This window comes from Nomascus leucogenys, chromosome 12 (genome assembly GCF_006542625.1).
Source record: "Nomascus leucogenys isolate Asia chromosome 12, Asia_NLE_v1, whole genome shotgun sequence".
Classification (NCBI taxonomy): Eukaryota; Metazoa; Chordata; class Mammalia; order Primates; family Hylobatidae; genus Nomascus; species Nomascus leucogenys.
The window spans coordinates 21615990-21639537 of NC_044392.1; the positions used below are offsets into that span (position 1 = coordinate 21615990).

At 39.7% G+C, this 23548-nt stretch overlaps 1 protein-coding gene across 5 annotated transcripts in view; it reads right to left on the bottom strand.

The window, feature by feature from the left end:
• Positions 1-703: 703 nt before the first annotated feature.
• The window catches only part of CEP350 (centrosomal protein 350), a 175956-nt gene continuing 153111 nt past the window's right edge, over positions 704-23548 (bottom strand). For 3 of the 5 annotated variants that reach the window (XM_030823922.1, XM_030823923.1, XM_030823920.1), the window contains exons 38-39: positions 16411-16533; positions 704-4600 (exon numbers count right to left, since the gene is read on the bottom strand). In XM_030823922.1, coding sequence (XP_030679782.1) covers positions 4436-4600; positions 16411-16533 — 288 coding nt within the window. In that variant the 3' untranslated portion in view covers positions 704-4435. The remainder of the gene's footprint in view (positions 4601-16410; positions 16534-23548) is intronic. The other 2 variants (XM_030823921.1, XM_030823925.1) reach the window with 2 other exon arrangements.

Sequence of the window (23548 nt, forward strand, 5' to 3'; positions counted from 1 at the left end):
TTTCCATCCTTGGATTTTTATTCTTCTATCACTTCAGCTCCATTCTCCTCTGAGCTCGTATTTCCAGAAATAAGTTACAGCCTCCACACCTGGGCATCAGCTGGTTGCACTTCTTTGTGGTCCACTTGAGTGTGTTTTCCATGTGTTATTTTGCAAGGGTTATCAAAATTTAGGTCATTTGGGAGAAATGGCATTTGCCATGAATTAGAAGGAAGAAGCTCATAAAACAGTTATAATTTATCAGAGAACTCTTCCCTGACTCACTCCTACCCTTGTTGGGTCCTTTTATTAAGATATTCTCAAATCTTATGTATGCTTCCTGTGCAGCACTTGTTAGAACTTGTCACACAGGTTTTCAAAATATCTTTTGGTGGCTTTCATTAGACATTAAGTTTCTTGAGGCCAAGGACCATGTCTTTTTTGCTATGTTCCCAGCACTCAGCACAGTACTGAGAACACGAAGGTGGTGCTCAGTGGCTATCTGCTGAATCAATGAGTATGGGAGCAAAGCCCAGGCTGCTCAAATGTATGTGCTGATGGCATTTATGTGCAGGTAAATAGCTCTTATCCACAGCTTACCTTATTCTACTGTCCAAGCATCAGCACCCTGTGACTAAATAAGAAATCAGAAATAAGTGAATTTTATGGGGACTAATTTCCTGAAGTTGGCTCAGGAGGGAAAAAATGGAGACCTGACATGAAATTAATTTATAAATCAGTTTATTTACAGATTTTATCTTTTCTTAAAGTACATTTCAGTTAACAAATCTATTTACACAGGTATACATGGGAATTCATCCCAGTTATTTTACAGATCGTACTTACAAACCACACCCTTAAGTGTTCGGTGCGAAATTGCACTGGATGTGACTATTGGCTGAAAATGGCCTGATGACCAGGCTATTTACACGCACACAGTAAACGGGTTTATTTTTTCATGTCTGCACAGTACAGTACACACAAGGAGGCTGAACCTCCTAGAGAATGCTTTGCAATGTGTTTGCCAAGAAGGCTTTGCAAAGTCCAGAAGGAAAAGCTATTAAACATAGGTTAATTAAAATGACAGTACCTCCTTTACATCAGTTTACATTTTTTCTTCACATTTTTATAACACAAAGATATTTTATTGAATTGCTGCACAACCAGTTGATGATTTGTAAACATGTAAATTCCTACAATTTGCATTAGATGTCATTGTAGTTTCTATAATTTGCTCTTTGAATTAATGTTTTATTCACTAGTATTCTTAAGGTAGTAAAAGGAAGATGTAAGTTTGTATTTCTTGCAGAAAAGTTATGAGTCTCTAATGCTGTGCTACAGAAATTCTCTTGCGAGTACACACTTTATTCAAGTATTGCAAAAAGCTAAGGCCACTTTTTTTTCAAGACAAGAAAGTGAACAAAATTGTTTTTATCAATAGACCACAACACTCTTATGAGCAATGAAATCTCTTTTGAAAGATAATTTCTCAGAGATCTGTAGTCACAGAAGGAATTTTCTTTTCTTTTAGGTAAAAGAAAAACAAATTACCTTCCTTATTAACTACGTTTGAGCTCTCCCCACTTTTCCCTACGGTAAAAATTCCTGTGTAGACCTGAAGAGGGAATCTATACCCTGTACTTGTTTAACCCAGAGTTAACTACCCTGGATAGCACAAATTGTTTTGGACTCAGAAGTAAATCTGAAGCCTGTATGTTGGTTTACTGCTAAATTCTGATAGTGCTATTCTAAAAGATATTTCTGCTGATACAAAGATATTTTTCTCAGAGGAATTATCAAGGAAGAGTGAAAGAGGACGAGGGTGTAGGGAGAAGGAACAAAGATTAGAAAGAGGGAATATTTAGGTTCTTGATTAAGAGGCAGAGCTGATTTAAAAGATACCAATATGGAACGAGTGGCTGGGTATCCACATCTATCTTTCTTAATCCTAAGAATAAAGCCATTTCAATTAGATCCAAATAGTTAATAAGAAATCTGCTAATTATGGATTCTTTTTCTTTTTCTTTTTTTTTTTTTTTTTGCTACCAAACTACAGATAACCATTTCTAGCAAAGAATAAGACTGATCCATTTCTGCCTCTCATGTGGAGCCTAGGATTTTTCAGATAGTAAAGACAGTTGGAGTCTGTCAGGACAGCCACTGCCACATTCTTGGCAGCACTTCTTACCAGATTGCTGATTCCATGACTTGTATTATTATTATTATTTTTTTTCTTTTTCTGGAGTCATAATGTCATAAAGAGTAAAGATAAACTTTCTTATTAAAAACTGGTTTTAGGTCCAAATAATGAAGATGTAGAAAAACAACCTACAGCCCCATTATAACATTTTGAAATTCATTTATAAAAAATTTACAGCAGCTGTAAAGTTTCAGTATCATAAGGACAACGTGATCCTACAAACAGCCAAAGGATGTAGACGAGATGTTTTTCTGTCTTCCAAATAACACAAACTGAAAAGAAAAGCCTTTGCTTTTCCTTGGCCACATAAAAATAGTATTTCCACACTACTGGTTAATAACCCCAAGAAATCTTTGCTTCTCTTAGTCAATTTGCTCATTATGGCTACAAGACTACAGCCCAACATCACAAGCCCAGAAGAAATGCTGGTAAGACATCAGTCTGAGCATTTCCCGAGACCCAATCACAACATTTCAGTGCTTTCCTTATTTGTCAAGAGCTATCATACCAGTCATTGTGCAAAATGCAAATATTCCAATGATTATTTCAGTACATTTCTTATAACGACAAGATGAAACCCAAGAGGAATGGGAGTGTGCATAGTGAAATATTTAAGATGCAAAGGCAAGTTTGGAGGGAAGATGCAGAAATAAACAAACGTGCACACTTAAAGATTATACCATCTTTGGGGTTTTTCTAATATACTTTGAAGCTATAACATTCCAGGATATTTGTAAATATGAATCCAGTAGATGTCTTATATCATGCTTCTACCCAGGACCTTCAATATTAAGGCATTTACATTCACGCCTAAGAGTATCCACATTCTTCTAGATTACTTGAAGAGGGACAGGACTGATGAAAAGAAACCAGTCAAGAAGGCAGGGTACTGAGGTCCCAGGAGAGCATCTCTTATGCTCTAATGTAGCAGCTGGAGTCTATAGATTTTTTTTCAGATGCAGGTAATAGTTGTGAGAAGCAATGCTGCAAGAGAGGCAGAGTTAAATTGTACAGCGTCTTTAAATCATTTTATCCCACTCCTGCTACTGCAGGTGATCTGGAAAAGCCCATCTTCGTTTCACTGAATTAAAATGACTTCTTCAATATGTGTACTGGTTTGTTAAAACCATAGGTTCCTGTGCAAAGACTGAACCATAGAAGCTTCAAGATGGAGGTTTAACTATTACAAGATGAATCTTTCACTTCTGAATAGGGACACACATTTTCAACTTAATAATTTATCTTAAAATAAATTAAAAAATGTTCCATAGCGCAAAACAAGCACACAAACAACAGACAATATCTTTTTGTCTTTGGTGCACACACTCATTTCCTAAATCATTCAAGTAACAGCATCTCTGACTTCTTGGGGAAAGATGGGAGTTGAAGGTTTGAAGGCCAAAATGAATTATTTCCACTTTGCCATGCCTGGATGCCTGAGATGGTCCTGAGTATCTGTGATTCTGGGAGCAGCTGGTAGAGATTCAGAACGAGTAAGAAAGTGCAGGAGTAAACCAAGGGGTAGAAGAACCAGCCCTGCATTGGTCCTTTGAGCCCAGTCTTCAGTAGGGGCATTTCTTTGTTTTCATGCCCACACAGAGAACACTAAACATAATGCAGAGGTTTAAAATTCTTTAGATGGTGCTCAGAAAGCAAGGCTACCACTTATTCCTGTTAGCCTGACAGTCCACTTGGTGCTGCTCAACTACAATAATGGAAGAAAATGGTCTTCAAAAAGAAATGAAATAAAATCCAGAATGTGAAGTTGGCAGACATTATTAAGCTTGCCTATTTTAGAAGTGGTTAAGGGTTTAATACTGTTTAGGGACTACAATGTCCATTTATGACTTCCATGGTATAGACCAGAATTACATTTCAAAAGTGATGTGATGCATTTATCTATACCTCTCTCACTTGACTTCAGAGTCAAAGAAGTGATGTCTTAGTCTAAACTCAGAGGTAAGTCTGGTGTTTTTGGCCCTCTGAGACCTAATGGGGGTGCTAGCGAGAGGTGTAGGATTACACTGTGCAACCCTGCCCACTGAAAATAACCAATTAATCCAGTGGATAGTCTCGAAAGGCAAAGGCTGTAATACCAGGTATACCACATTGTCCTATGAACTCCATACTGGTAGTCTTTAAGAATAAGTACAAGGTCCGGAAGCACTCTTGCTATGATGGCGATGGGTGTACATCAGGAGGCAGAAAGGCCCAGGACTCACATTAGCACTCAGTGTTCGATTTATTTGCAAGATGTCACACAAGTAGCATTCTCCCCTGCTTTTCACTGATCTGATTCAGAACATCAATAGTATCTTTGATCAGGGTCTCAAAGATCCCGTCGGCTAGCTGCATTTTCACACACAACTCATCCTCATCATAGTTCACCCACTGTGCCTCCTCCTCATGGAGCTCCTGAACCTAGGATTTAGAAGACAACAAGGTTAGAAAATTCCTGTCACACAAAAGCTAGAAAATATAATTGCTGATTTTATAGTCCTATCCATAGGAATACAGCCCAAGGAAATAAACCAGAGAAAAAAGATAATTCATATGATATCAATACCCCTTTTAAAATTGCAAAAAGTTTAAAAAATCTCAATTTGCCAAATATCAAAATGACTTCAAAAATACATTTGACAATATTCGAGTATTTCATAGATATTAAAGATTACCAGTATGTTGTCAATGTCAACGTAAGGGAATATGTATTCCATAAGGAATGGCATAACATAAGGGAATAAGGAATTTAATGGGAGGAGAATACAAGATATTAGACAGAAATGTTCCTCTTACAATGGAGTTATGTCCAATAAATTCGCAGTAAATTGAAAATATCATTAAGTCAAAAATGCAGTGAATACACCTAACTTACTGAACATATAGCTTAGCCTAGTCCATCTGAAACATGCTCAGAACATGTACATTGGTCTACAGTCAGGCAGAATCATCTGCATCACAGTCCACAGGAGAGTATCGGTGTTCACCCTCATGATGGTGTGGCTGACTGCGAGCTGTGGCTCGCTGCTGCTGCCCCCATACCACTTATTACTAGCCCAGGAAAAGATCAAAATTCAAAAATCAAAGTACTGTTTCTACTGAATGTGTGTTGCTTTCATACGATCGTGATGCTGAAAAACAGTAAGTCGAACCTTCATTAAGTAGGGGACATCTGTATATGGATTTACAATTATAAAATGCATATATCGAAAGACAATACTGAATGTGACTCTGGGGTATTATAATAAATGAATAATGCTTGTTATAAATAAATTTATCCTTAGGGTATTTTTCAAATGTAATATTGCTGAAGTTTATTTTTCGAGTCACTGTTATATTAATACAATACTTGCTATTTTTGCATTTTAGGATTCTTATTAGGTAAATAAAAACTAATCAAGTAGAAATAACCTCCCCAGATTTATTGCTTGTTTATAATACATGGAAGAAAACCTACTTTATTCTAAAAGAAACATATTAGATTGGCTGGGTACAGTGGCTCACGCCTGTAATCCTAGCACTTTAGGAGGCCTAGGCGGGTGGATCACCTGAGGTCAGAAGTTGGAGATCAGCCTGGCCAACATGGTGAAATCCTGTCTCTACTAAAAATACAAAAATCTGCCAGGCATGGTGGCACGTGCCTGTAGTCCCTGCTACTAGGGAGGCTGAGGCAGGAGAATTGCTTGAACCCAGGGGGCAGAGGTTGCAGTGGGCCAAGATTGTGCCACTTCACTGTAGCCTGGGCGACAGAGTGAAACTCTGTCTAAAAAAAAAAAAAAAAAAAAAAATTAGATTTGCTATACAAAATGACAATGTGAATGGGATGGAGGCCAGATAAGGAAGTGAACCCTGATCTCAAGTCACAAATTCAGCAAAGTTCACTGCAGTGACAGGGGTCTCTAACGAGAAGTCTTACTTGGCAAAAAAGCCAAGTGACAACATGCTCCTTGGCTTGCCCTGATCATAGTTCCATCTTTAAAAAAGCAGAGAAAGTGGGCCGGGCGCAGTGGCTCAAGCCTGTAATCCTAGCACTTTGGGAGGTGGAGGCGGTCGGATCACGAGGTCAGGAGTTCAAGACCAGCCTGACCAACATGGTGAAACCCCGTCTCTACTAAAAATACAAAAATTAGCCGGGTGTGGTTGTGTGCACCTGTAATCGCAGCTACTCAGAGGCTGAGGCAGGAGAATCGCTTGAACCTGGGAGGCAGAGGTTGCAGTGAGCCAAGATTGCGCCACTGCACTCCAGCCTAGGCAACAGAGTGACTGCATCTCAAAAAAAAAAAAAAAAAAAAAAGAGAAAGTGAAGAGGGGAAATTGTACTCTGGTTTGCCTTACGAGGAAACGAGAAGACTCTAGCAAAAAAGAGACTACATTCATCCTGAAGCTTGAGAGAGTAACAGAGGGAAGAACAGTATTGTCCAACATATATCCTTGGCTGGAGTTGACAAATATGTAACAGGGTGGCTGCCACATTCTTTCTCTTTTAGAAAGGTTGTTTGGAGGATATGTAAACATTTATTCCTCTGTTCCCTAATGTACCACCAAAAAGGGTTCTATGGCCATATAAAGTTTTGGAGAACTCCCTCTGGGAGAGTTACATTGTACTTAAGCCTATGAGACAGAAGCCCACCAGTAAAGAAACTTGTTTAACTCAGCGTTTCCTATATTTATTTGACCACAGAATCATGGGTATCTACGAAATACCTGTCAACCTGCCATGGAATTGGTGTTCCTCTCTTATGAAGGATGCTATCATGAACAGCCTAATATAAGACTTCTTGAACTTGTGCTGAGGGATGGTCTAGGTGTGTGCACAAAAAATTTCACATCCCCAATGAATTTGTTATTCAAAGTTGCGCAGCTTTCCTTTCTATAAGCAGTTCTTTTAGTCCCCCCTGCCCGCCACCCCACTTTTTTTTTGAGACAGGGTCTCACTCTGTCACCCAGGCTGGAGTGCAGTGGCGCGATCTCAGCTCACTGTAACCTCCACCTCCCGGGCTCAAGCTATCTAGCCTGCCTTGGCCTTCCAAAGTGCTGAAATTACAGGCATGAGCCATGCTGCCCAGCCTCTCTTGGCCTGTAATATTAAATCTGTTCTTTGAGCAATTTCCTCCACAATAACAAAATTTAGGAAACACTAAGGAAATCTTTTGTGCACTTGAAGTAGAAATATATGCTCATGACATTTTTTATTCTCTCTCTTGCTGTAACCTCAATGCAGCCCCCACTGAAATGTAAGATTTCAGTGTTGGCAAAAGCTTTGTTCCCACTTAAGAACAGGAACTATTTCTCTGTCAGTCAGTAAGAACATGAACTTTTCCATTTCTCTTTGGCCTTTAGAAAGCTCAGAGCCCAATTTGGATCTTCAACTATAACAACTGGGGGATCTCACAGCCTGCAAATTTGCCTTTATTTTTTTTCCTTCTGATCTTCAGAGTCTATTATATTCTATGATTCATTTCCCCGATCCTGCTCCTGAAGATATATGTATGTATATGTAAAAATTAATACACTTAAAATATAAACAGCTTAATTAATTACATCTAAAAGACCAACAGTTTTTTTTTGGGGGGGGGAGCGGAGGAGGGGACAGGATATTAGGCTAGTGGAATAGAGAAATGTAGTAAATAGAATGTGGCCCAATTTCAGCAAGCAGATGCCAGGGTCTTTCACTGTATCCTTGTGAACAAGTTGGGAAAGAAGAGACAGGTTAGGTGGATTTACACTTGTTTGAGACGGAGTCTCGCTCTGTCACCCAGGCTGGAGTGCAGTGGCGCAATCTCGGCTCACTGCAACCTCCATCTCCCGGGTTCAAGTGATCCTCCTGCCTCAGTCTCCCGAGTAGCTGAGATTACAGGCATGTGCCACTATGCCCGGCTAATTTTTGTATTTTCAGAGAGATGGGGTTTCGCCATGTTGGCTAGGCTGGTCTCAAACTCCTGACCTCAGGTGATCCATCTGCCCCGGCCTCCCAAAGTGCTAGGATTAGGTGAGCCACCGTGCCTGGCTAATTTACACTTTTTTGATTAAAGGACAGCTCTCAACCTGGAAGGAAGTTTCTGCCTCGAAGACTCAGGGAGTTTATCCTCTGTGCTCCCATTCTATCTTCTTCATATTCCATTAGAGCAATTAGCATGCTAAATTATATACTGTGTATCTGTTTTCCCACTAGACTGTGAGCTCTTAAAGGGCCATTTCTTTTTATTTATGATTCCCTCATGACTAGGACAGTGCAAATAGAAGGTGCTATATAAATATATGGCGTATAGAATAGATAAGTTTTGTGAATGCTGAAAGGCTGTCTTTAGCTCTACTTCATTGTTTTTAGCAATGACCTAGATGAAGGCAGGTACATCAATTTTAGAAATGACATGAAGCTGGGAAATATAATAATTATGTTCAAAAAAAGAATCAAGAAATATGGTGGTAGCCTGGAACAATGGGCCACATTTAACAAGATGAAGGAATAAATAAGGTTCTGTAATAGGGTCCAAAAAAAATCACTACAAAAGCACAGGTTGGTCTTGGGGTTTTCCTCAGCTCCTGTAAGTACTATAAGTATGATACAGGTAAAAAAAAAAAAAAAAAAATGTGATCATAAACTGCACTAATCAAAATATACTATCTAGAAAAAAATAGGTTGAATGACTACTAATTAAATTATACATGAGGCTGGGCGTGGTGATGCATCCCTATAATCCTAGTGCTTTGGAAGACCGAGGCAGGAGGATCCCTTGAGCCCAGGAGTCCAAGGCTGCAGTGAGCTACCATCATGCCACTGCACTCCAGCCTGGGTGACAGAACAAGACCTTCTATCTAAAAACAAAAACAAAACCACGAAACATTATAAGGCTAACTCTGAGCACTGTATTTAAAGAGGGACACTGACAGAGCTACAGTTGATGTTGAAGGGACTCAAAACTATATCAGACAACAGGAGACAATACTAATGTTTTATAAGGAGAAAAGACTCGGGTGAAACATGATAGCTGTTTCAAAAGGGTGTAGAAAAAACTAAAGTTGTTACGTAAAGCCCCAAAGCTGTAGAAGCAAATTGTAATTAATTGTGTGAAAGCCAACTAGGCTTAATATGAGAAAGATGTAGAGACAGGAGAAACTCAGGAGTGCTGAGTGTCTTTCTCGTCAGCTCCCAGGCTATAAAGGAGACTCAATCATTAGCTAGGTGGTCTTACTACAAGATTTGTCATCTTAGGTGCAATTCTACCTACAGTACGGAGATTTTTCAAGGCTACTGTACATAAAGGTTATACAAACAGTGCTCTAATTACTTGCTACTCATTCCATAGCATCTATACTTTGAGAATGTACTGCTAAAAATAGCTCAAATTCTTAGCTAACCTAAGATATAAATTAATCAATGCCTTTGTGAAAGAAAAAAGGAGGAGTGAATGAGAACTAGAGGTGAAAGAAAGATTTCTCTTCTCGTTTGGCTAACAGAGGCCTTTATGTCTAAAACATTATTTGTATTTTATTCACCTCAAGTAATGCCTGAAGACACAAATATAGTTAGATTGATTAGGGACATCCTCAGTCCAAGCAACAGCTAAAATATACATTTTCTTAAATTGGAAGAAGCAACTGTTTATTATGAAATGTTTAGTAAGATAGTTTATCATGTTACAAATGTTTTAAAAGGGAGTAATCAAGATTTTGATAAAAGAATCACCACAATCAAGTGGGATTTATTGCATACACAATCAATAAATATGATACACATTAACAAAATTAAGGATAAAAATCAGAGGATCATTTACATAAATGCAGAAAAAGCCTTGGATACCCTTTCATGATAAAAACTCTCAACAGATTGGTATAGAGGAAATAATACCTCAGTAGAAAGGCCATATATGACAAACCCAGAGCTAACATAATTCTCAGAAGTTGTTTTGAACATGTGAAATTTGAGATGTCTAATAGACATCCAAATGGAGATACTGAGTAGGCAAATGGCTATATGCATCTGGAGTCAAGCAAGAGTCCTAGGCTGGAGATATGAATTTGGGAGTGGTGAACATACAGATCGTAGTCAAAGCCATGAGACTGAGAAGGAGTGTAGACAAATAAAGAAGAGGTCCGTGGGCTGATTCCAGGAGCACGCCAACATTTCAAGGTGAGGATGAACCAACAAAGGAGACCGAGGTGCAGCAGCCAGTGAGGAAGCAGAAAGCCAGGTTTCAAAGAAAAGGGAGGGATCAACTGTGTTGAATGCTGCTGATGGGTCAAGTAACACAGGAACTGAGATTTACCACTGGGTTTATTAATCCAAGCAGTTTTGGTGGCATGGATGAGGTAAAAGCTTGACTGGAGTTGGTTTCATGAGAGGAAGACAGATTAGGGAGAGTAAAAATGGACACATTAAAGGAGTTTTATTGTAAACAGAAAATTGCAGGGAGAAGTGATGACAAAAGAGTTATTTTAGCTTTAAAGAAATATGCAGTTTGTATGCTAATGGAAAAGATTCAGTACAGAAAATGTATAATGCAGGGGAGGTGACGGGCCTATGCTTACTATTAGTCCAAGTGCTTTTGCCTTCAAGAATGCTGTATCAGTTGGCAGATTAAAAATGCTATACTGAAATAGCTTTAAGTGCAAGGAAAAAATCACTGTGAATCAATGAAAATAATTATATTAATAATATCTAATATTTTTGAGAGCTCCTTAGATGCCACTTAATACATATTAGATCTTGGTTAATCATCCCAACTCTATGAGGTTGCTACTTTAAAGAGGGGGAGACTGAGAAAGAGAGGTGAGAGAACTCACCCCAAATCACAGTGTTAATAAGTGGTAGAGACAAGACTGGACACTTACAAGCTGTCTGATTCCAGAGACCTTGCTCTTAACTGCCTATGCCATTCTCTCCATTTATAAAAGAATCCCCATGAGAGAACTTTGGGGTTTATTACATGCAAAAAAACTGAAGGAGGCTCAGGAAGGTTCAGAAACTTTTAAAACTAGAGATCCTAAGCAAAATTCCCAATAGTCAAAACTCTAGAAAAACAATAAAAAAAATCAATTTTATAGGAAAAGATGACTTCATTTTATCAACAGTATTGGGCTGTCCAAAATATTAACCACTGTTTTCTCCTGCTCTTTTGAACTACAGTATCCAAATATTAATTATAGATAAAATTTGAAAAACTCTTGGAATATATCAAAAAACAACTCTACAAGAAAACTACAACTGTCAAGAATCAGTTCTAGCAGAAATGGTAAAGATAATGCCAAAAAAGTCCTCATATAAATATGTGGACATATTAGATAAAATATAACAAAAATATTTGTAATGTATAAAGAAATTCTGAGAAAGGAGGGAAAATCCTAAGTAACAAATAGTTATTTAAAAGAGGGGCAAGTGCTATGACTACCTAGGGGAGGAGTTACGAGCCATGGAAAGAGAATAAGGCCAAAGATGTCTAAAGAAGTTCCACAGAGAATTGAGAAAGCTGGAAGACGCAATCTTTTAAAAGACAATAGCTGAGAATTTTCCAGAACTGAGTAAAGATATGAATCTATAGATTCAATAAGCACAATGAGTCTAAAGCAGAATAAAAACAAATCCACATTTAGACATATCCAGAAAAATTACAGAATACATGCACGCACACACACAATCTTAAATGGAAAACAAAAAAGACCAATTCCCCATGAAGAACTGTCAGCAGATTTCTCAACAGCAACAAGAGAGGTCAGAATGATATAAAAGTTAAAAAAGAAATTACTTAAGCAGATAGGGTAAGGAAGTCCTTGGTAAGGTTTTCCTTTTAATGAAAAGCAGCCCCCAAATCATTTTCTTCTCTAACGAAGAGCAGCCTGTAAAATCAAGCTGCAGACATAGACAAGCAAGCTGGAAGCTTGCACAAGTGAATGCCGGCAATTGTGCCAACAGAAAAAACTACCTGTGGAATAGGCATGTTCAAAATGGCAGCTCCATCTTCTCCTCTCTTTGCCACGTGTACAGTAAGGAGCAGGCAAGATGGCACTGGCCAAGTAGAAAATCCATTTGCATAATAAGATTAGGGTGGGGTGACCAGCCTTCCCCACACACCAGTAAACATCACACCTGGTGGACCCAATCTGTGGGCCCTATGTAAATCACATACCACCTCTTAAAGCCTGCCTATAAAATCTGCTGCGGTCCACTGCTTTTCCTTTATCGGAACACCTCTCTTTCATAAAAGAGACAGCTGCTCTCCTCTCTCATTTCTTCTGCCTATTAAACTTTCCACTCCTTAACCCACTTCATGTATGTGTGTCTGTGTCGTTAATTTTCTCAGCTCGAGACGATGAACCCTGGGTATTCACCACAGACAATGATGCTGCTTCAAAATTACAATGAAATATCTTCAAACTGCTTAAGTAAAAAGAGCTATAAACTTAAAATTCTATATACAGCTAAAATATAACTCAAAAGTAAGAGCTGAAATAAAGACATTTTTAAACAAAGACTGAGAGTTTACATTAAAGGCCTGAAGTTAATGAAATACTAAGTGTGTACTTTAGGTAGATGCAACTGAGCTCAGAATGAAGGAAAAGGATGCAGAAACAATGCACCCTATATTATTTTCTATTCTTTTTTATACTTTAAAAATATTTCATAATTAAACATGTAAAAGACTTAGAAAAATAACCAATAACGGGTGAAAAGTGTAATAAAGTCATAGAGCAAAACAAGCTTATTCTTCTAGTAAAAACTTAAAACATGGCTAATAATTCTCATAGCCCTTGTTATAGTCTTGTTAAAATGTGGGGGGTTGGCCAGGTGCGGTGGCTCATGCCTGTAATCCCAGTACTTTGGGAGGCCGAGACAGGTGGATCACCTGAGGTCAGGAGCTTGAGACCAGCCTGGCCAACATGGTGAAACCCCATCTCTACTAAAAATACAAAAACCAGCCAGGCATGGTGGCATGCGCCTGTAATCCCAGCTACTCCGGAGGCTGAGACAGGAGAATCGCTTGAACCCGGGAGGCGGAGGTTGTAGTGAGCCGAGGTGGTGCCACTGCACTCCAGCCTGGGTAACAGAGCGAGACTCTGTCTCAAAAAAAAAATATGTCAAGGGTGTTAGGCCTCAGCAGCAGGCCTGCCCTCCTTTCACTCTAATGTTCCCCTGCCTTTCTGACTGTGGGTCTTAAGGCCCTCCCATGAAAGGGTCCTACCCAATACCTTGGGGGAAGGAATGCTGATGTCATGAAACTTCCAGAAAAACCCAAGTGCAAAGAGTTCAGGGAGCTTCTGGATAACTAAACCTGGAGGTTCCTGGAGGGTGGCAGCCCAGGGAAGGCATGGAAGTTCTGCGCCCCTTCCCCATACTCCACCCTATGCGTCTCTGTATCCTTTGCAATATCCTTCCTAATAAACCAGTAAACCTAAGTAAGTGTTTACTGAGTTCTGTGAGCTACTTCATCAAATTAATTGAACACAAAGGTGGATCTTGGGAGCCCCAACTTGAAGCTAGTCCATCAGAAGTTCTGGAGGCCTGGACTTGCAACTGGTATGTGTGTGTGGAGGGTACAGGGGCAGTCTTGGGGACTGAGCACTCACTCTGTGGGATGTGACACTATCTCTGGGTAGAGAGTATCAGAACTGATTCAGAGGACACCCAGCTGGTGTCCACTGCTTGGTGTGTGGGGGAAAATTCCACACACATATGGTCACAGAAGTTTTCTTGTGTGGTGATGATTGTTGTAATGTGAGAGTAGAGGAAAAATGTGGTTTGAGAAAAATTTTATGTGTTATTAAAAAAATTGTTTTAAATCTCAATCCCCCTAAAATGTAAAAACATTAGAATCTGCAGATACAAGGTTGACCAAATCTAATTATGGGAGAGGAGACTAGTTCATTTAGCATTTCTTGTTAATAATTAGCTCAAGAAGCTGACAGTATCATTTTGTTAAAAAAAAAATTAAGAATGAGCTCATGCAAAAAGTTATATAGGTCAGGTCTCTCTGTAGGAAGCCAAAAAATATTTTACAACCAGCAAAGGGGATAGTCACATAATATATACTTTATTATAATTGTTTACCAGTTGCTAAATTGCTTCAATTCTTATGCACAGTACTCCCCTCACCCAAGCTATAATAACCTTACCCCTGCAAAAGAAATATTTTGTTTAGTATTTGAGAATTTCTGATAACTGTTAGAGAGATGTCTGCTTAACTGACCCTATTTGGCACCTACTGGAAGCCTCTGCTGTCAGGGTACTGATATGGTTTGGCTGTGTCCCCACCTAAATCTCAACTTGAATTATACCTCCCAGAATTCCCACGTGTGTGGGAGGGACCCAGGGGGAGGTAATTGTATCATGGGAGTCTTTCCCATGCTATTCTCGTGATAGCAATTAAGCCTCACGAGATCTGATGGGTTTATCAGGGGTTTCCACTTTTGCTTCTTCCTCATTTTCTCTTACTGCTGCCATGTATTCATCTTTAAGATCTGAGCTCAAATGTCACTTCCTCAGAGAAGCCTGCCTTGACCATCCTCATTATATCAGCTTCCTGTGGTTTTAACAGCTCCCTATTCTTCCATTTTTATGCTTAACTTACATACTTGTGTGTAAATGATGTATTAATGGCTGGTTTCTGCCTTCAAACTGGAAATCTATGAAGGTGGGGTCTGTGTCTGTTTTGCTTACTATTGTAACATCAGTCCTTAATTAGCACAATTTTTGACTCAATGTATATACAGAGGTGATTTATAGGGGATATCATCAATTTAGCTGATAGGTTAGATGAATGCCTCTTAATATGCTTTTTTCTTTAATTCCTAAGAAGTAAAGGAAGTAACAACTTGGAAATTAATAACAATTCAGACTTTAAAACATGATAGAAATAGGAGAACAAATTCACTTTCTTGAGATGTAAAGATCTATGAAGAATTAGTTGATTAAAATCCTGTCTCTTATTTTACTGGGCAAGTCACTTAACATTTTTGAATCTAAATTTCCTCATCTGTAAAACAAAGAATAACATTAGTCCTTCCTACCTCATGTAATTATTGTGAGGATCAAATAAGGCATAAGACGCCTCATTTGTAAAACAAAGAATAACATTAGCCCTTCCTACCTCATGTAATTATTGTGAGGATCAAATAAGGCATAAGACACTGGGCGCGGTGGCTCATGCCTGTAATCCCAGCACTTTGGGAGGCCAAGGCAGGTGGATCACTTGTGGTCAGGAGTTCGAGACCAGCCTGGCCAACATGGCGAAACCCCATCTCTACTAAAAATACAAAAATTAGCTGGACGTGGTTGCAGGTGCCTGTAATCCCAGCTACTCGGGAGGTTGAGGCATGAGAATCACTTGAACCTTGGAGGCAGAGGCAGCAGTGAGCAGACATTGTACCACCGTGCTCCAGCCAGGGTGACAGAGCGAGACTGTGTCTCAAAAAAAAAAAAAATCAAATAAGGCATAAGAATGATAAACTATAAAATACTAAGCAAATGTTATCTAGTACAGTTATTACTGAGTAAATGAAACACTAGAGAGGTACATACATGAGAACGGTGATAAATTTAAGTATTACACTTTTTTTCATTATATAAATGTCAATATAGATAAGATAAAAGGTCCAGAATTAAAATGTTTAGAGTGAAACCTGAATTTTTCTTTTTTTCTTTTTTGATAAACACTTTTCTAATGTTACAGAAATATATTGCAAAACCAAATAAATCCTATCCAGGGAATGTTCTGGATAATGATAGTAGTGATGATGATGAGGTAACAACTATTATTTACTGAGTTGTATATGAGGAACTATTCTAAGTGCTTTACACATATACTCATTTAATTTTCTTAATAATCTTATCAGGTAAGTACTATTATTGTTACCTTCACTTTGCACAAAAATGTTAGATAAATTTGTCCAAGATTACGCATCAAGTAAGTGGCAAAACAAAGATTTAAACATGGGCAGTCAGGTTCCAGAGTCCACACTGGTCTCTTTCCAATTCACTACCTTAAACTTTGCTTCCATTCGAGTTAATTTCTCAAGTTCTACATAAAATACTATTGATCAAGTTAAATGTTCATCTACTGAGTACAAAAGAAAATAGTTAACAAAACTGAGGGGTAGAAATGCAGCAAGTAAAAGCTTTAAGATTTTAATACCATAGACTTAAAAATAATTCTATCCCTTTTCCTTTCAGAATCTAACTACATTCTGAGTTTAAAAGATATGGTCAAAATAAAAACAGTTTGGTTGTATACACTGACCAGGATATGATCCACTCGGTCTCTTTTCTTTCTTCCAAATTTCATCATTTTCTGCCAATCTGTTTTGTGGTTTGGCTCCTTTTTAAGACTGAACAACTTGAGTACTTCACTTGCTATGAAGCTCTGTGGAAATAAGACAAATACATGAAACACAAATAACAGAATTCCTGAGTTTCATGTGTTTACAATGCAGTAAACAGATTCATGCTAATATAATATTTACTATAAAATATCATAAAATTGGGTTGGAGCCAAGATGGCCGAATAGGAACAGCTCCAGTCTCCAGCTCCCAGCCCCAGCGACACAGAAGACCGGTGATTTCTGCATTTCTGCTTGAGGTACTGGTTTCATCTCACTAGGGAGTGCCTAACAGTGGGTGCAGGACAGTCGGTGAAGCGCACTGTGCGCGAGCCGAAGCAGGGCGAGGCATTGACTCACTCGGGAAGCGCAAGGGGTCAGGGAGTTCCCTTTCCTAGTCAAAGAAAGGGGAAGCAGACGGCACCTGGAATATCGGGTCAGTCCCACCCTAACTGCGCTTTTCCAACGGGCCTGGAAAACGGCACACTAGGAGATTGTGTCCCGCACCTGGCTCAGAGGGTCCTATGCCCACGGAGTCTCGCTAATTGCTAGCACAGCAGTCTGAGATCAAGCTGCGAGGCGGCAGCGAGGCTGGGGGAGGGGCGCCCGCCATTGCCCAGGCTTGCTTAGGTAAACAAAGCAGCCAGGAAGCTCGAACTGGGTGGAGCCCACCACAGCTCAAGGAGGCCTCCCTGCCTCTGTAGGCTCCACCTCTGGGGGCAGGGCACAGACAAACAAAAACTCTGCAAGAACTTCCACAGACTTAAATGTCCCTGTCTGACTGACAGCTTTGAAGAGAGCAGTGGTTCTCCCAGCACGCAGCTGGAGATCTGAGAACAGTCAGACTGCCTCCTAAAGTGGGTCCCTCACCCCTGAGCAGCCTAACTGGGAAGCACCCCCCCAGTAGGGACAGACTGACACCTCATTCAACCCGGTACTTCTCTGAGACAAAACTTTCAGAGGAACTATCAGACAGCTGAATTTGTGGTCTCACGAAAATCTGCTGTTCTGCAGCCACCGCTGCTGACACCCAGCCAAACAGGGTCTGGAGTGCACCTCTAGTAAACTCCAACAGACCTGCAGCTGAGGGTCCTGTCTGGTAGAAGGAAAACTAACAAACAGAAAGGACATCCACACCAAAAACCCATCTGTACATCACCATCATCAAAGACAAAAAGTAGATAAAACCACAAAGATGGGGAAAAAACAGACCAAAAAAACTGGAAACTCTAAAAAACAGAGCACCTCTCCTCCTCCAAAGGAACGCAGTTCCTCACCAGCAACGGAACAAAGCTGGATGGAGGATGACTTTGATGAGTTGAGAGAAGAAGGCTTCAGACGATCAAAATACTCTGAGCTACGAGAGGAAATTCAAAACAACAGCAAAGAAGTTAAAAACTTTGAAAAAAAATTAGAAGAATGGATAACTAGAATAACCAATGGAGAGAAGGGCTTCAAGGAGCCGATGGAGCTGAAAGCCAAGTTTCGAGAACTACGCGAAGATTGCAGAAGCCTCAGTAGCAGATGCGATCAACTGGAAGAAAGGGTATCGCTGATGGAAGATGAAATGAATGAAATGAAAAGAGAAGGGAAGTTTAGAGAAAAAAGGATAAAAAGAAATGAACAAAGCCTCCAAGAAATTTGGGACTATGTGAAAAGACCAAACCTACGTCTGATTGGTGTACCTGAAAATGATGGGGAGAATGGAACCAAGTTGGAAAACACTCTGCAAGATATTATCCAGGAGAACTTCCCCGATCTAGCAAGGCAGGCCAGCATTCAGATTCAGGAAATACAGAGAACGCCACAAAGATACTCCTCGAGAAGGGCAACTCCAAGACACATTATTGACAGATTCACCAAAGTTGAAATGAAAGAAAAAATGTTAAGGGCAGCCAGAGAGAAAGGTCGGGTTACCCACAAAGGGAAGCCCATCAGACTAACAGCTGATCTCTCAGCAGAAACTCTACAAGCCAGAAGAGAGTGGGGGCCGATATTCAACATTCTTAAAGAAAAGAATTTTCAACCCAGAATCTCCTATCCCGCCAAACTAAGCTTCATAAGTGAAGGAGAAATAAAACACTTTACAGACAAGCAAACGCTGAGTGATTTTGTCACCACCAGGCCTGCCCTAAAAGAGCTCCTGAAGGAAGCACTAAACATGGAAAGGAACAACCGGTACCAGCCACTGCAAAAACATGCCAAACTGTAAAGACCATCGAGACTAGGAAGAAACTATAGCAACTAACGAGCAAAATAACCAACTAACATCATAATGACAGGATCAGATTCACACATAACAATATTAACGTTAAATGTAAATGGGCTAAATGCTCCATTCAAAAGACACAGACTGGCAAACTGGATAAGGAGTCAGGACCCATCAGTGTGCTGTATTCAGGAAACCCATCTCACATGCAGAGACACACATAGACTCAAAATAAAGGGATGGAGGAAGATCTATCAAGCAACTGGAAAACAAAAAAAGGCAGGGGTTGCAATCCTAGTCTCTGATAAAATAGACTTTAAACCAACAAAGATCAAAAGAGACAAAGAAGGCCATTACATAATGGTAAAGGGATCAATTCATCAAGAAGAGCTAACTCTCCTAAATATATATGCACCCAACACAGGAGCACCCAGATTCATAAAGCAAGTCCTGAGTGACCTACTAAGGGACTTAAACTCCCACACAATAATAATGGGAGATTTTAACACCCCACTGTCAGCATTAGACAGATCAACGAGACAGAAAGTTAACAAGGATATCCAGGAATTGAACTCAGCTCTACATAAAGTGGACCTAATAGACATCTACAGAACTCTCCACCCCAAGTCAACAGAATATACATTTTTTTCAGCACCACACCACACCTATTCCAAAATTGACCACATAGTTGGAAGTAAAGCTCTCCTCAGCAAATGTAAAAGAACAGAAATTATAACAAACTGTCTCTCAGACCACAGTGCAATCAAACTAGAACTCAGGATTAAGAAATTCACTCAAAACCGCTCTACTACATGGAAACTGAACAACCTGCTCCTGAATGACTATTGGTACATAATGAAATGAAGGCAGAAATAAAGATGTTCTTTGAAACCAACGAGAACAAAGACACAACATACCAGAATCTCTGGGACACATTCAAAGCAGTGTGTAGAGGGAAATTTATAGCACTAAATGCCCACAAGAGAAAGCAGGAAAGATCCAAAATTGACTCCCTAACATCACAATTAAAAGAACTAGAAAAGCAAGAGCAAACACATTCAAAAGCTAGCAGAAGGCTAGAAATAACTAAAATCAGAGCAGAACTGAAGGAAATACAGACACAAAAAACCCTTCAAAAAATTAATGAATCCAGGAGCTGGTTTTTTGAAAAGATCAACAAAATTGATGGACCCCTAGCAAGACTAATAAAGAAGAAAAGAGAGAAGAATCAAATAGATGCAATAAAAAATGAAAAAGGGGATATCACCACCGATCCCACAGAAATACAATCTACCATCAGAGAATACTACAAACACCTCTATGCAAATAAACTAGAAAATCTAGAAGAAATGGATAAATTCCTCGACAAATACACCCTCCCAAGACTAAACCAGGAAGAAGTTGAATCTCTGAATAGACCAATAACAGGTTCTGAAATTGTGGCAATAATCAATAGCTTACCAACCAAAAAGAGTCCAGGACCTGATGGATTCACAGCCGAATTCTACCAGAGGTACAAGGAGGAACTGGTACCATTCCTTCTGAAACTATTCCAATCAATAGAAAAAGAGGGAATCCTCCCTAACACATTTTATGAAGCCAGCATCGTCCTGATACCAAAACCTGGCAGAGACATAACCAAAAAAGAGAATTTCAGACCAATATCCTTGATGAACATTGATGCAAAAATCCTCAATAAAATACTGGCAAACCGAATCCAGCAGCACATCAAAAAGCTTATCCACCATGATCAAGTGGGCTTCATCCCTGGGATGCAAGGCTGGTTCAACATACGCAAATCAATAAATGTAATCCAACATATAAACAGAACCAAAGACAAAAACCACATGATTATCTCAATAGATGCAGAAAAGGCCTTTGACAAAATTCAACAACCCTTCATGCTAAAAACTCTCAATAAATTAGGTATTGATGGGACGTATCTCAAAATAATAAGAGCTATCTACGACAAACCCACAGCCAATATCATACTGAATGGGCAAAAACTGGAAGCATTCCCTCTGAAAACTGGCACAAGACAGGGATGCCCTCTCTCACCGCTCCTGTTCAACATAGTGCTGGAAGTTCTGGCCAGAGCAATCAGGCAGGAGAAGGAAATAAAAGGTATTCAATTAGGAAAAGAGGAAGTCAAATTGTCCCTGTTTGCAGATGACATGATTGTATATCTAGAAAACCCCATTGTCTCAGCCCAAAATCTCCTTAAGCTGATAAGCAACTTCAGCGAAGTCTCAGGATACAAAATTAATGTACAAAAATCACAAGCATTCTTGTACACCAATAACAGACAAACAGAGAGCCAAATCATGAGTGAACTCCCATTCACAATTGCTTCAAAGAGAATAAAATACCTAGGAATCCAACTTACAAGGGATGTGAAGGACCTCTTCAAGGAGAACTACAAACCACTGCTCAATGAAATCAAAGAGGATACAAACAAATGGAAGAACATTCCATGCTCATGGGTTGGAAGAATCAATATCGTGAAAATGGCCATACTGCCCAAGGTAATTTATAGATTCAATGCCATCCCCATCAAGCTACCAATGACTTTCTTCACAGAATTGGAAAAAACTACTTTAAAGTTCATATGGAACCAAAAAAGAGCCCGCATCGCCAAGTCAATCCTAAGCCAAAAGAACAAAGCTGGAGGCATCACGCTACCTGACTTTAAACTATACTACAAGGCTACAGTAACCAAAACAGCATGGTACTGGTACCACAACAGAGACATAGATCAATGGAACAGAACAGAGCCCTCAGAAATGATGCCGCATAGCTACAACTATCTGATCTTTGACAAACCTGACAAAAACAAGAAATGGGGAAAGGATTCCCTATTTAATAAATGGTGCTGGGAAAACTGGCTAGCCATATGTAGAAAGCTGCAACTGGATCCCTTCCTTACACCTTATACAAAAATTAATTCAAGATGGATTAAAGACTTATATGTTAGACCTAAAACCATTAAAATCCTACAAGAAAACCTAGGCAATACCATTCAGGACATAGGCGTGGGCAAGGACTTCATGTCTAAAACACCAAAAGCAATGGCAACAAAAGCCAAAATCGACAAATGGGATCTCATTAAACTAAAGAGCTTCTGCACAGCAAAAGAAACTATCATCAGAATGAACAGGCAACCTACAGAATGGGAGAAAATTTTTGCAACCTACTCATCTGACAAAGGGCTAATATCCAGAATCTATAATGAACTCAAACAAATTTACAAGAAAAAAACAAACAACCCCATCAAAAAGTGGGCAGAGGACATGAACAGACACTTCTCAAAAGAAGACATTTATGCAGCCAGAAAACACATGAAGAAATGCTCATCATCACTGGCCATCAGAGAAATGCAAATCAAAACCACAGTGAGATACCATCTCACACCAGTTAGAATGGCCATCATTAAAAAATCAGGAAACAACAGGTGCTGGAGAGGATGTGGAGAAATAGGAACACTTTTACACTGTTGGTGGGACTGTAAACTAGTTCAACCATTGTGGAAGTCAGTGTGGCGATTCCTCAGGGATCTCGAACTAGAAATACCATTTGACCCAGCCATCCCATTACTGGGTATATACCCAAAGGACTATAAATCATGCTGCTATAAAGACACATGCACACGTATGTTTATTGCGGCACTATTCACAATAGCAAAGAGTTGGAACCAACCCAAATGTCCAACAACGATAGACTGGATTAAGAAAATGTGGCACATATACACCATGGAATACTATGCAGCCATAAAAAATGATGAGTTCGTGTCCTTTGTAGGGACATGGATGAAACTGGAAAACATCATTCTCAGTAAACTATCGCAAGGACAAAAAACCAAACACCGCATGTTCTCACTCATAGGTGGGAATTGAACAATGAGAACTCATGGACACAGGAAGGGGAACATCACACTCCGGGGACTGTTGTGGGGTGGGGGGAGGGGGGAGGGACAGCATTAGGAGATACACCTAATGCTAAATGACGAGTTAATGGGTGCAGGAAATCAACATGGCACATGGATACATATGTAACAAACCTGCACATTTGCACATGTACCCTAAAACCCTAAAGTATAATTAAAAAAAAAAAAAAAAAAAAAAAAAAAAAAAAAAATATCATAAAATTTCTTCCACTTACAGTTCCACATAGCAATTTGAAGGGAAAAGCATTTCAAATGCTGAGACTTTATTCACTTACGCAACATATAAAAGTAAAACCTAGCTGGGCACGGTGACTCATGTCTGTAATCCCAGCACCCTGTGAAGCCAAGGCAGGAGAATCACTTGAGCCCAGGAGTTTGAGACCAGCCTGAGCAACATAGTGAGAGACCTCATCTCTACAAAAAATATATAAAATTAGCTGGGCATGGTGATACATGACTGTAGTTCTGGCTACTCAGGAGGGTGAGGTGGGAGAACTGATTGAGCCCAGGAGGTCCAGACTGCAGTGAGCTGAGATTGCACCACTGCACTCCAGCCTAGGTGACAAAGCGAGATCTTATCTAAAAATAACAACAACCACAAAGTAAAACCCACTGATTAATCTGCAAAGAAAAATCACTTTAGAGTTTACTTAAGAACTACCATGCTGCGTGTGGTGGCTCACGCCTGTAATCCCAGCACTTTGAAAGGCCGAGGCTGCGGATCACCTGAGGTCGGGAGTTCGAGACCAGCCTGACCAACATGGAGAAACCCTGTCTCTACTAAAACTACAAAATTAGCCGAGTGAGGCAGTGCATGCCTGTAATCCCAGCTACTCAGGAGGCTGAGGCAGGAGAATCGCTTGAATCCAGGAGGTGGAGGTTGCAGTGAGCTGAGATCACACCATTG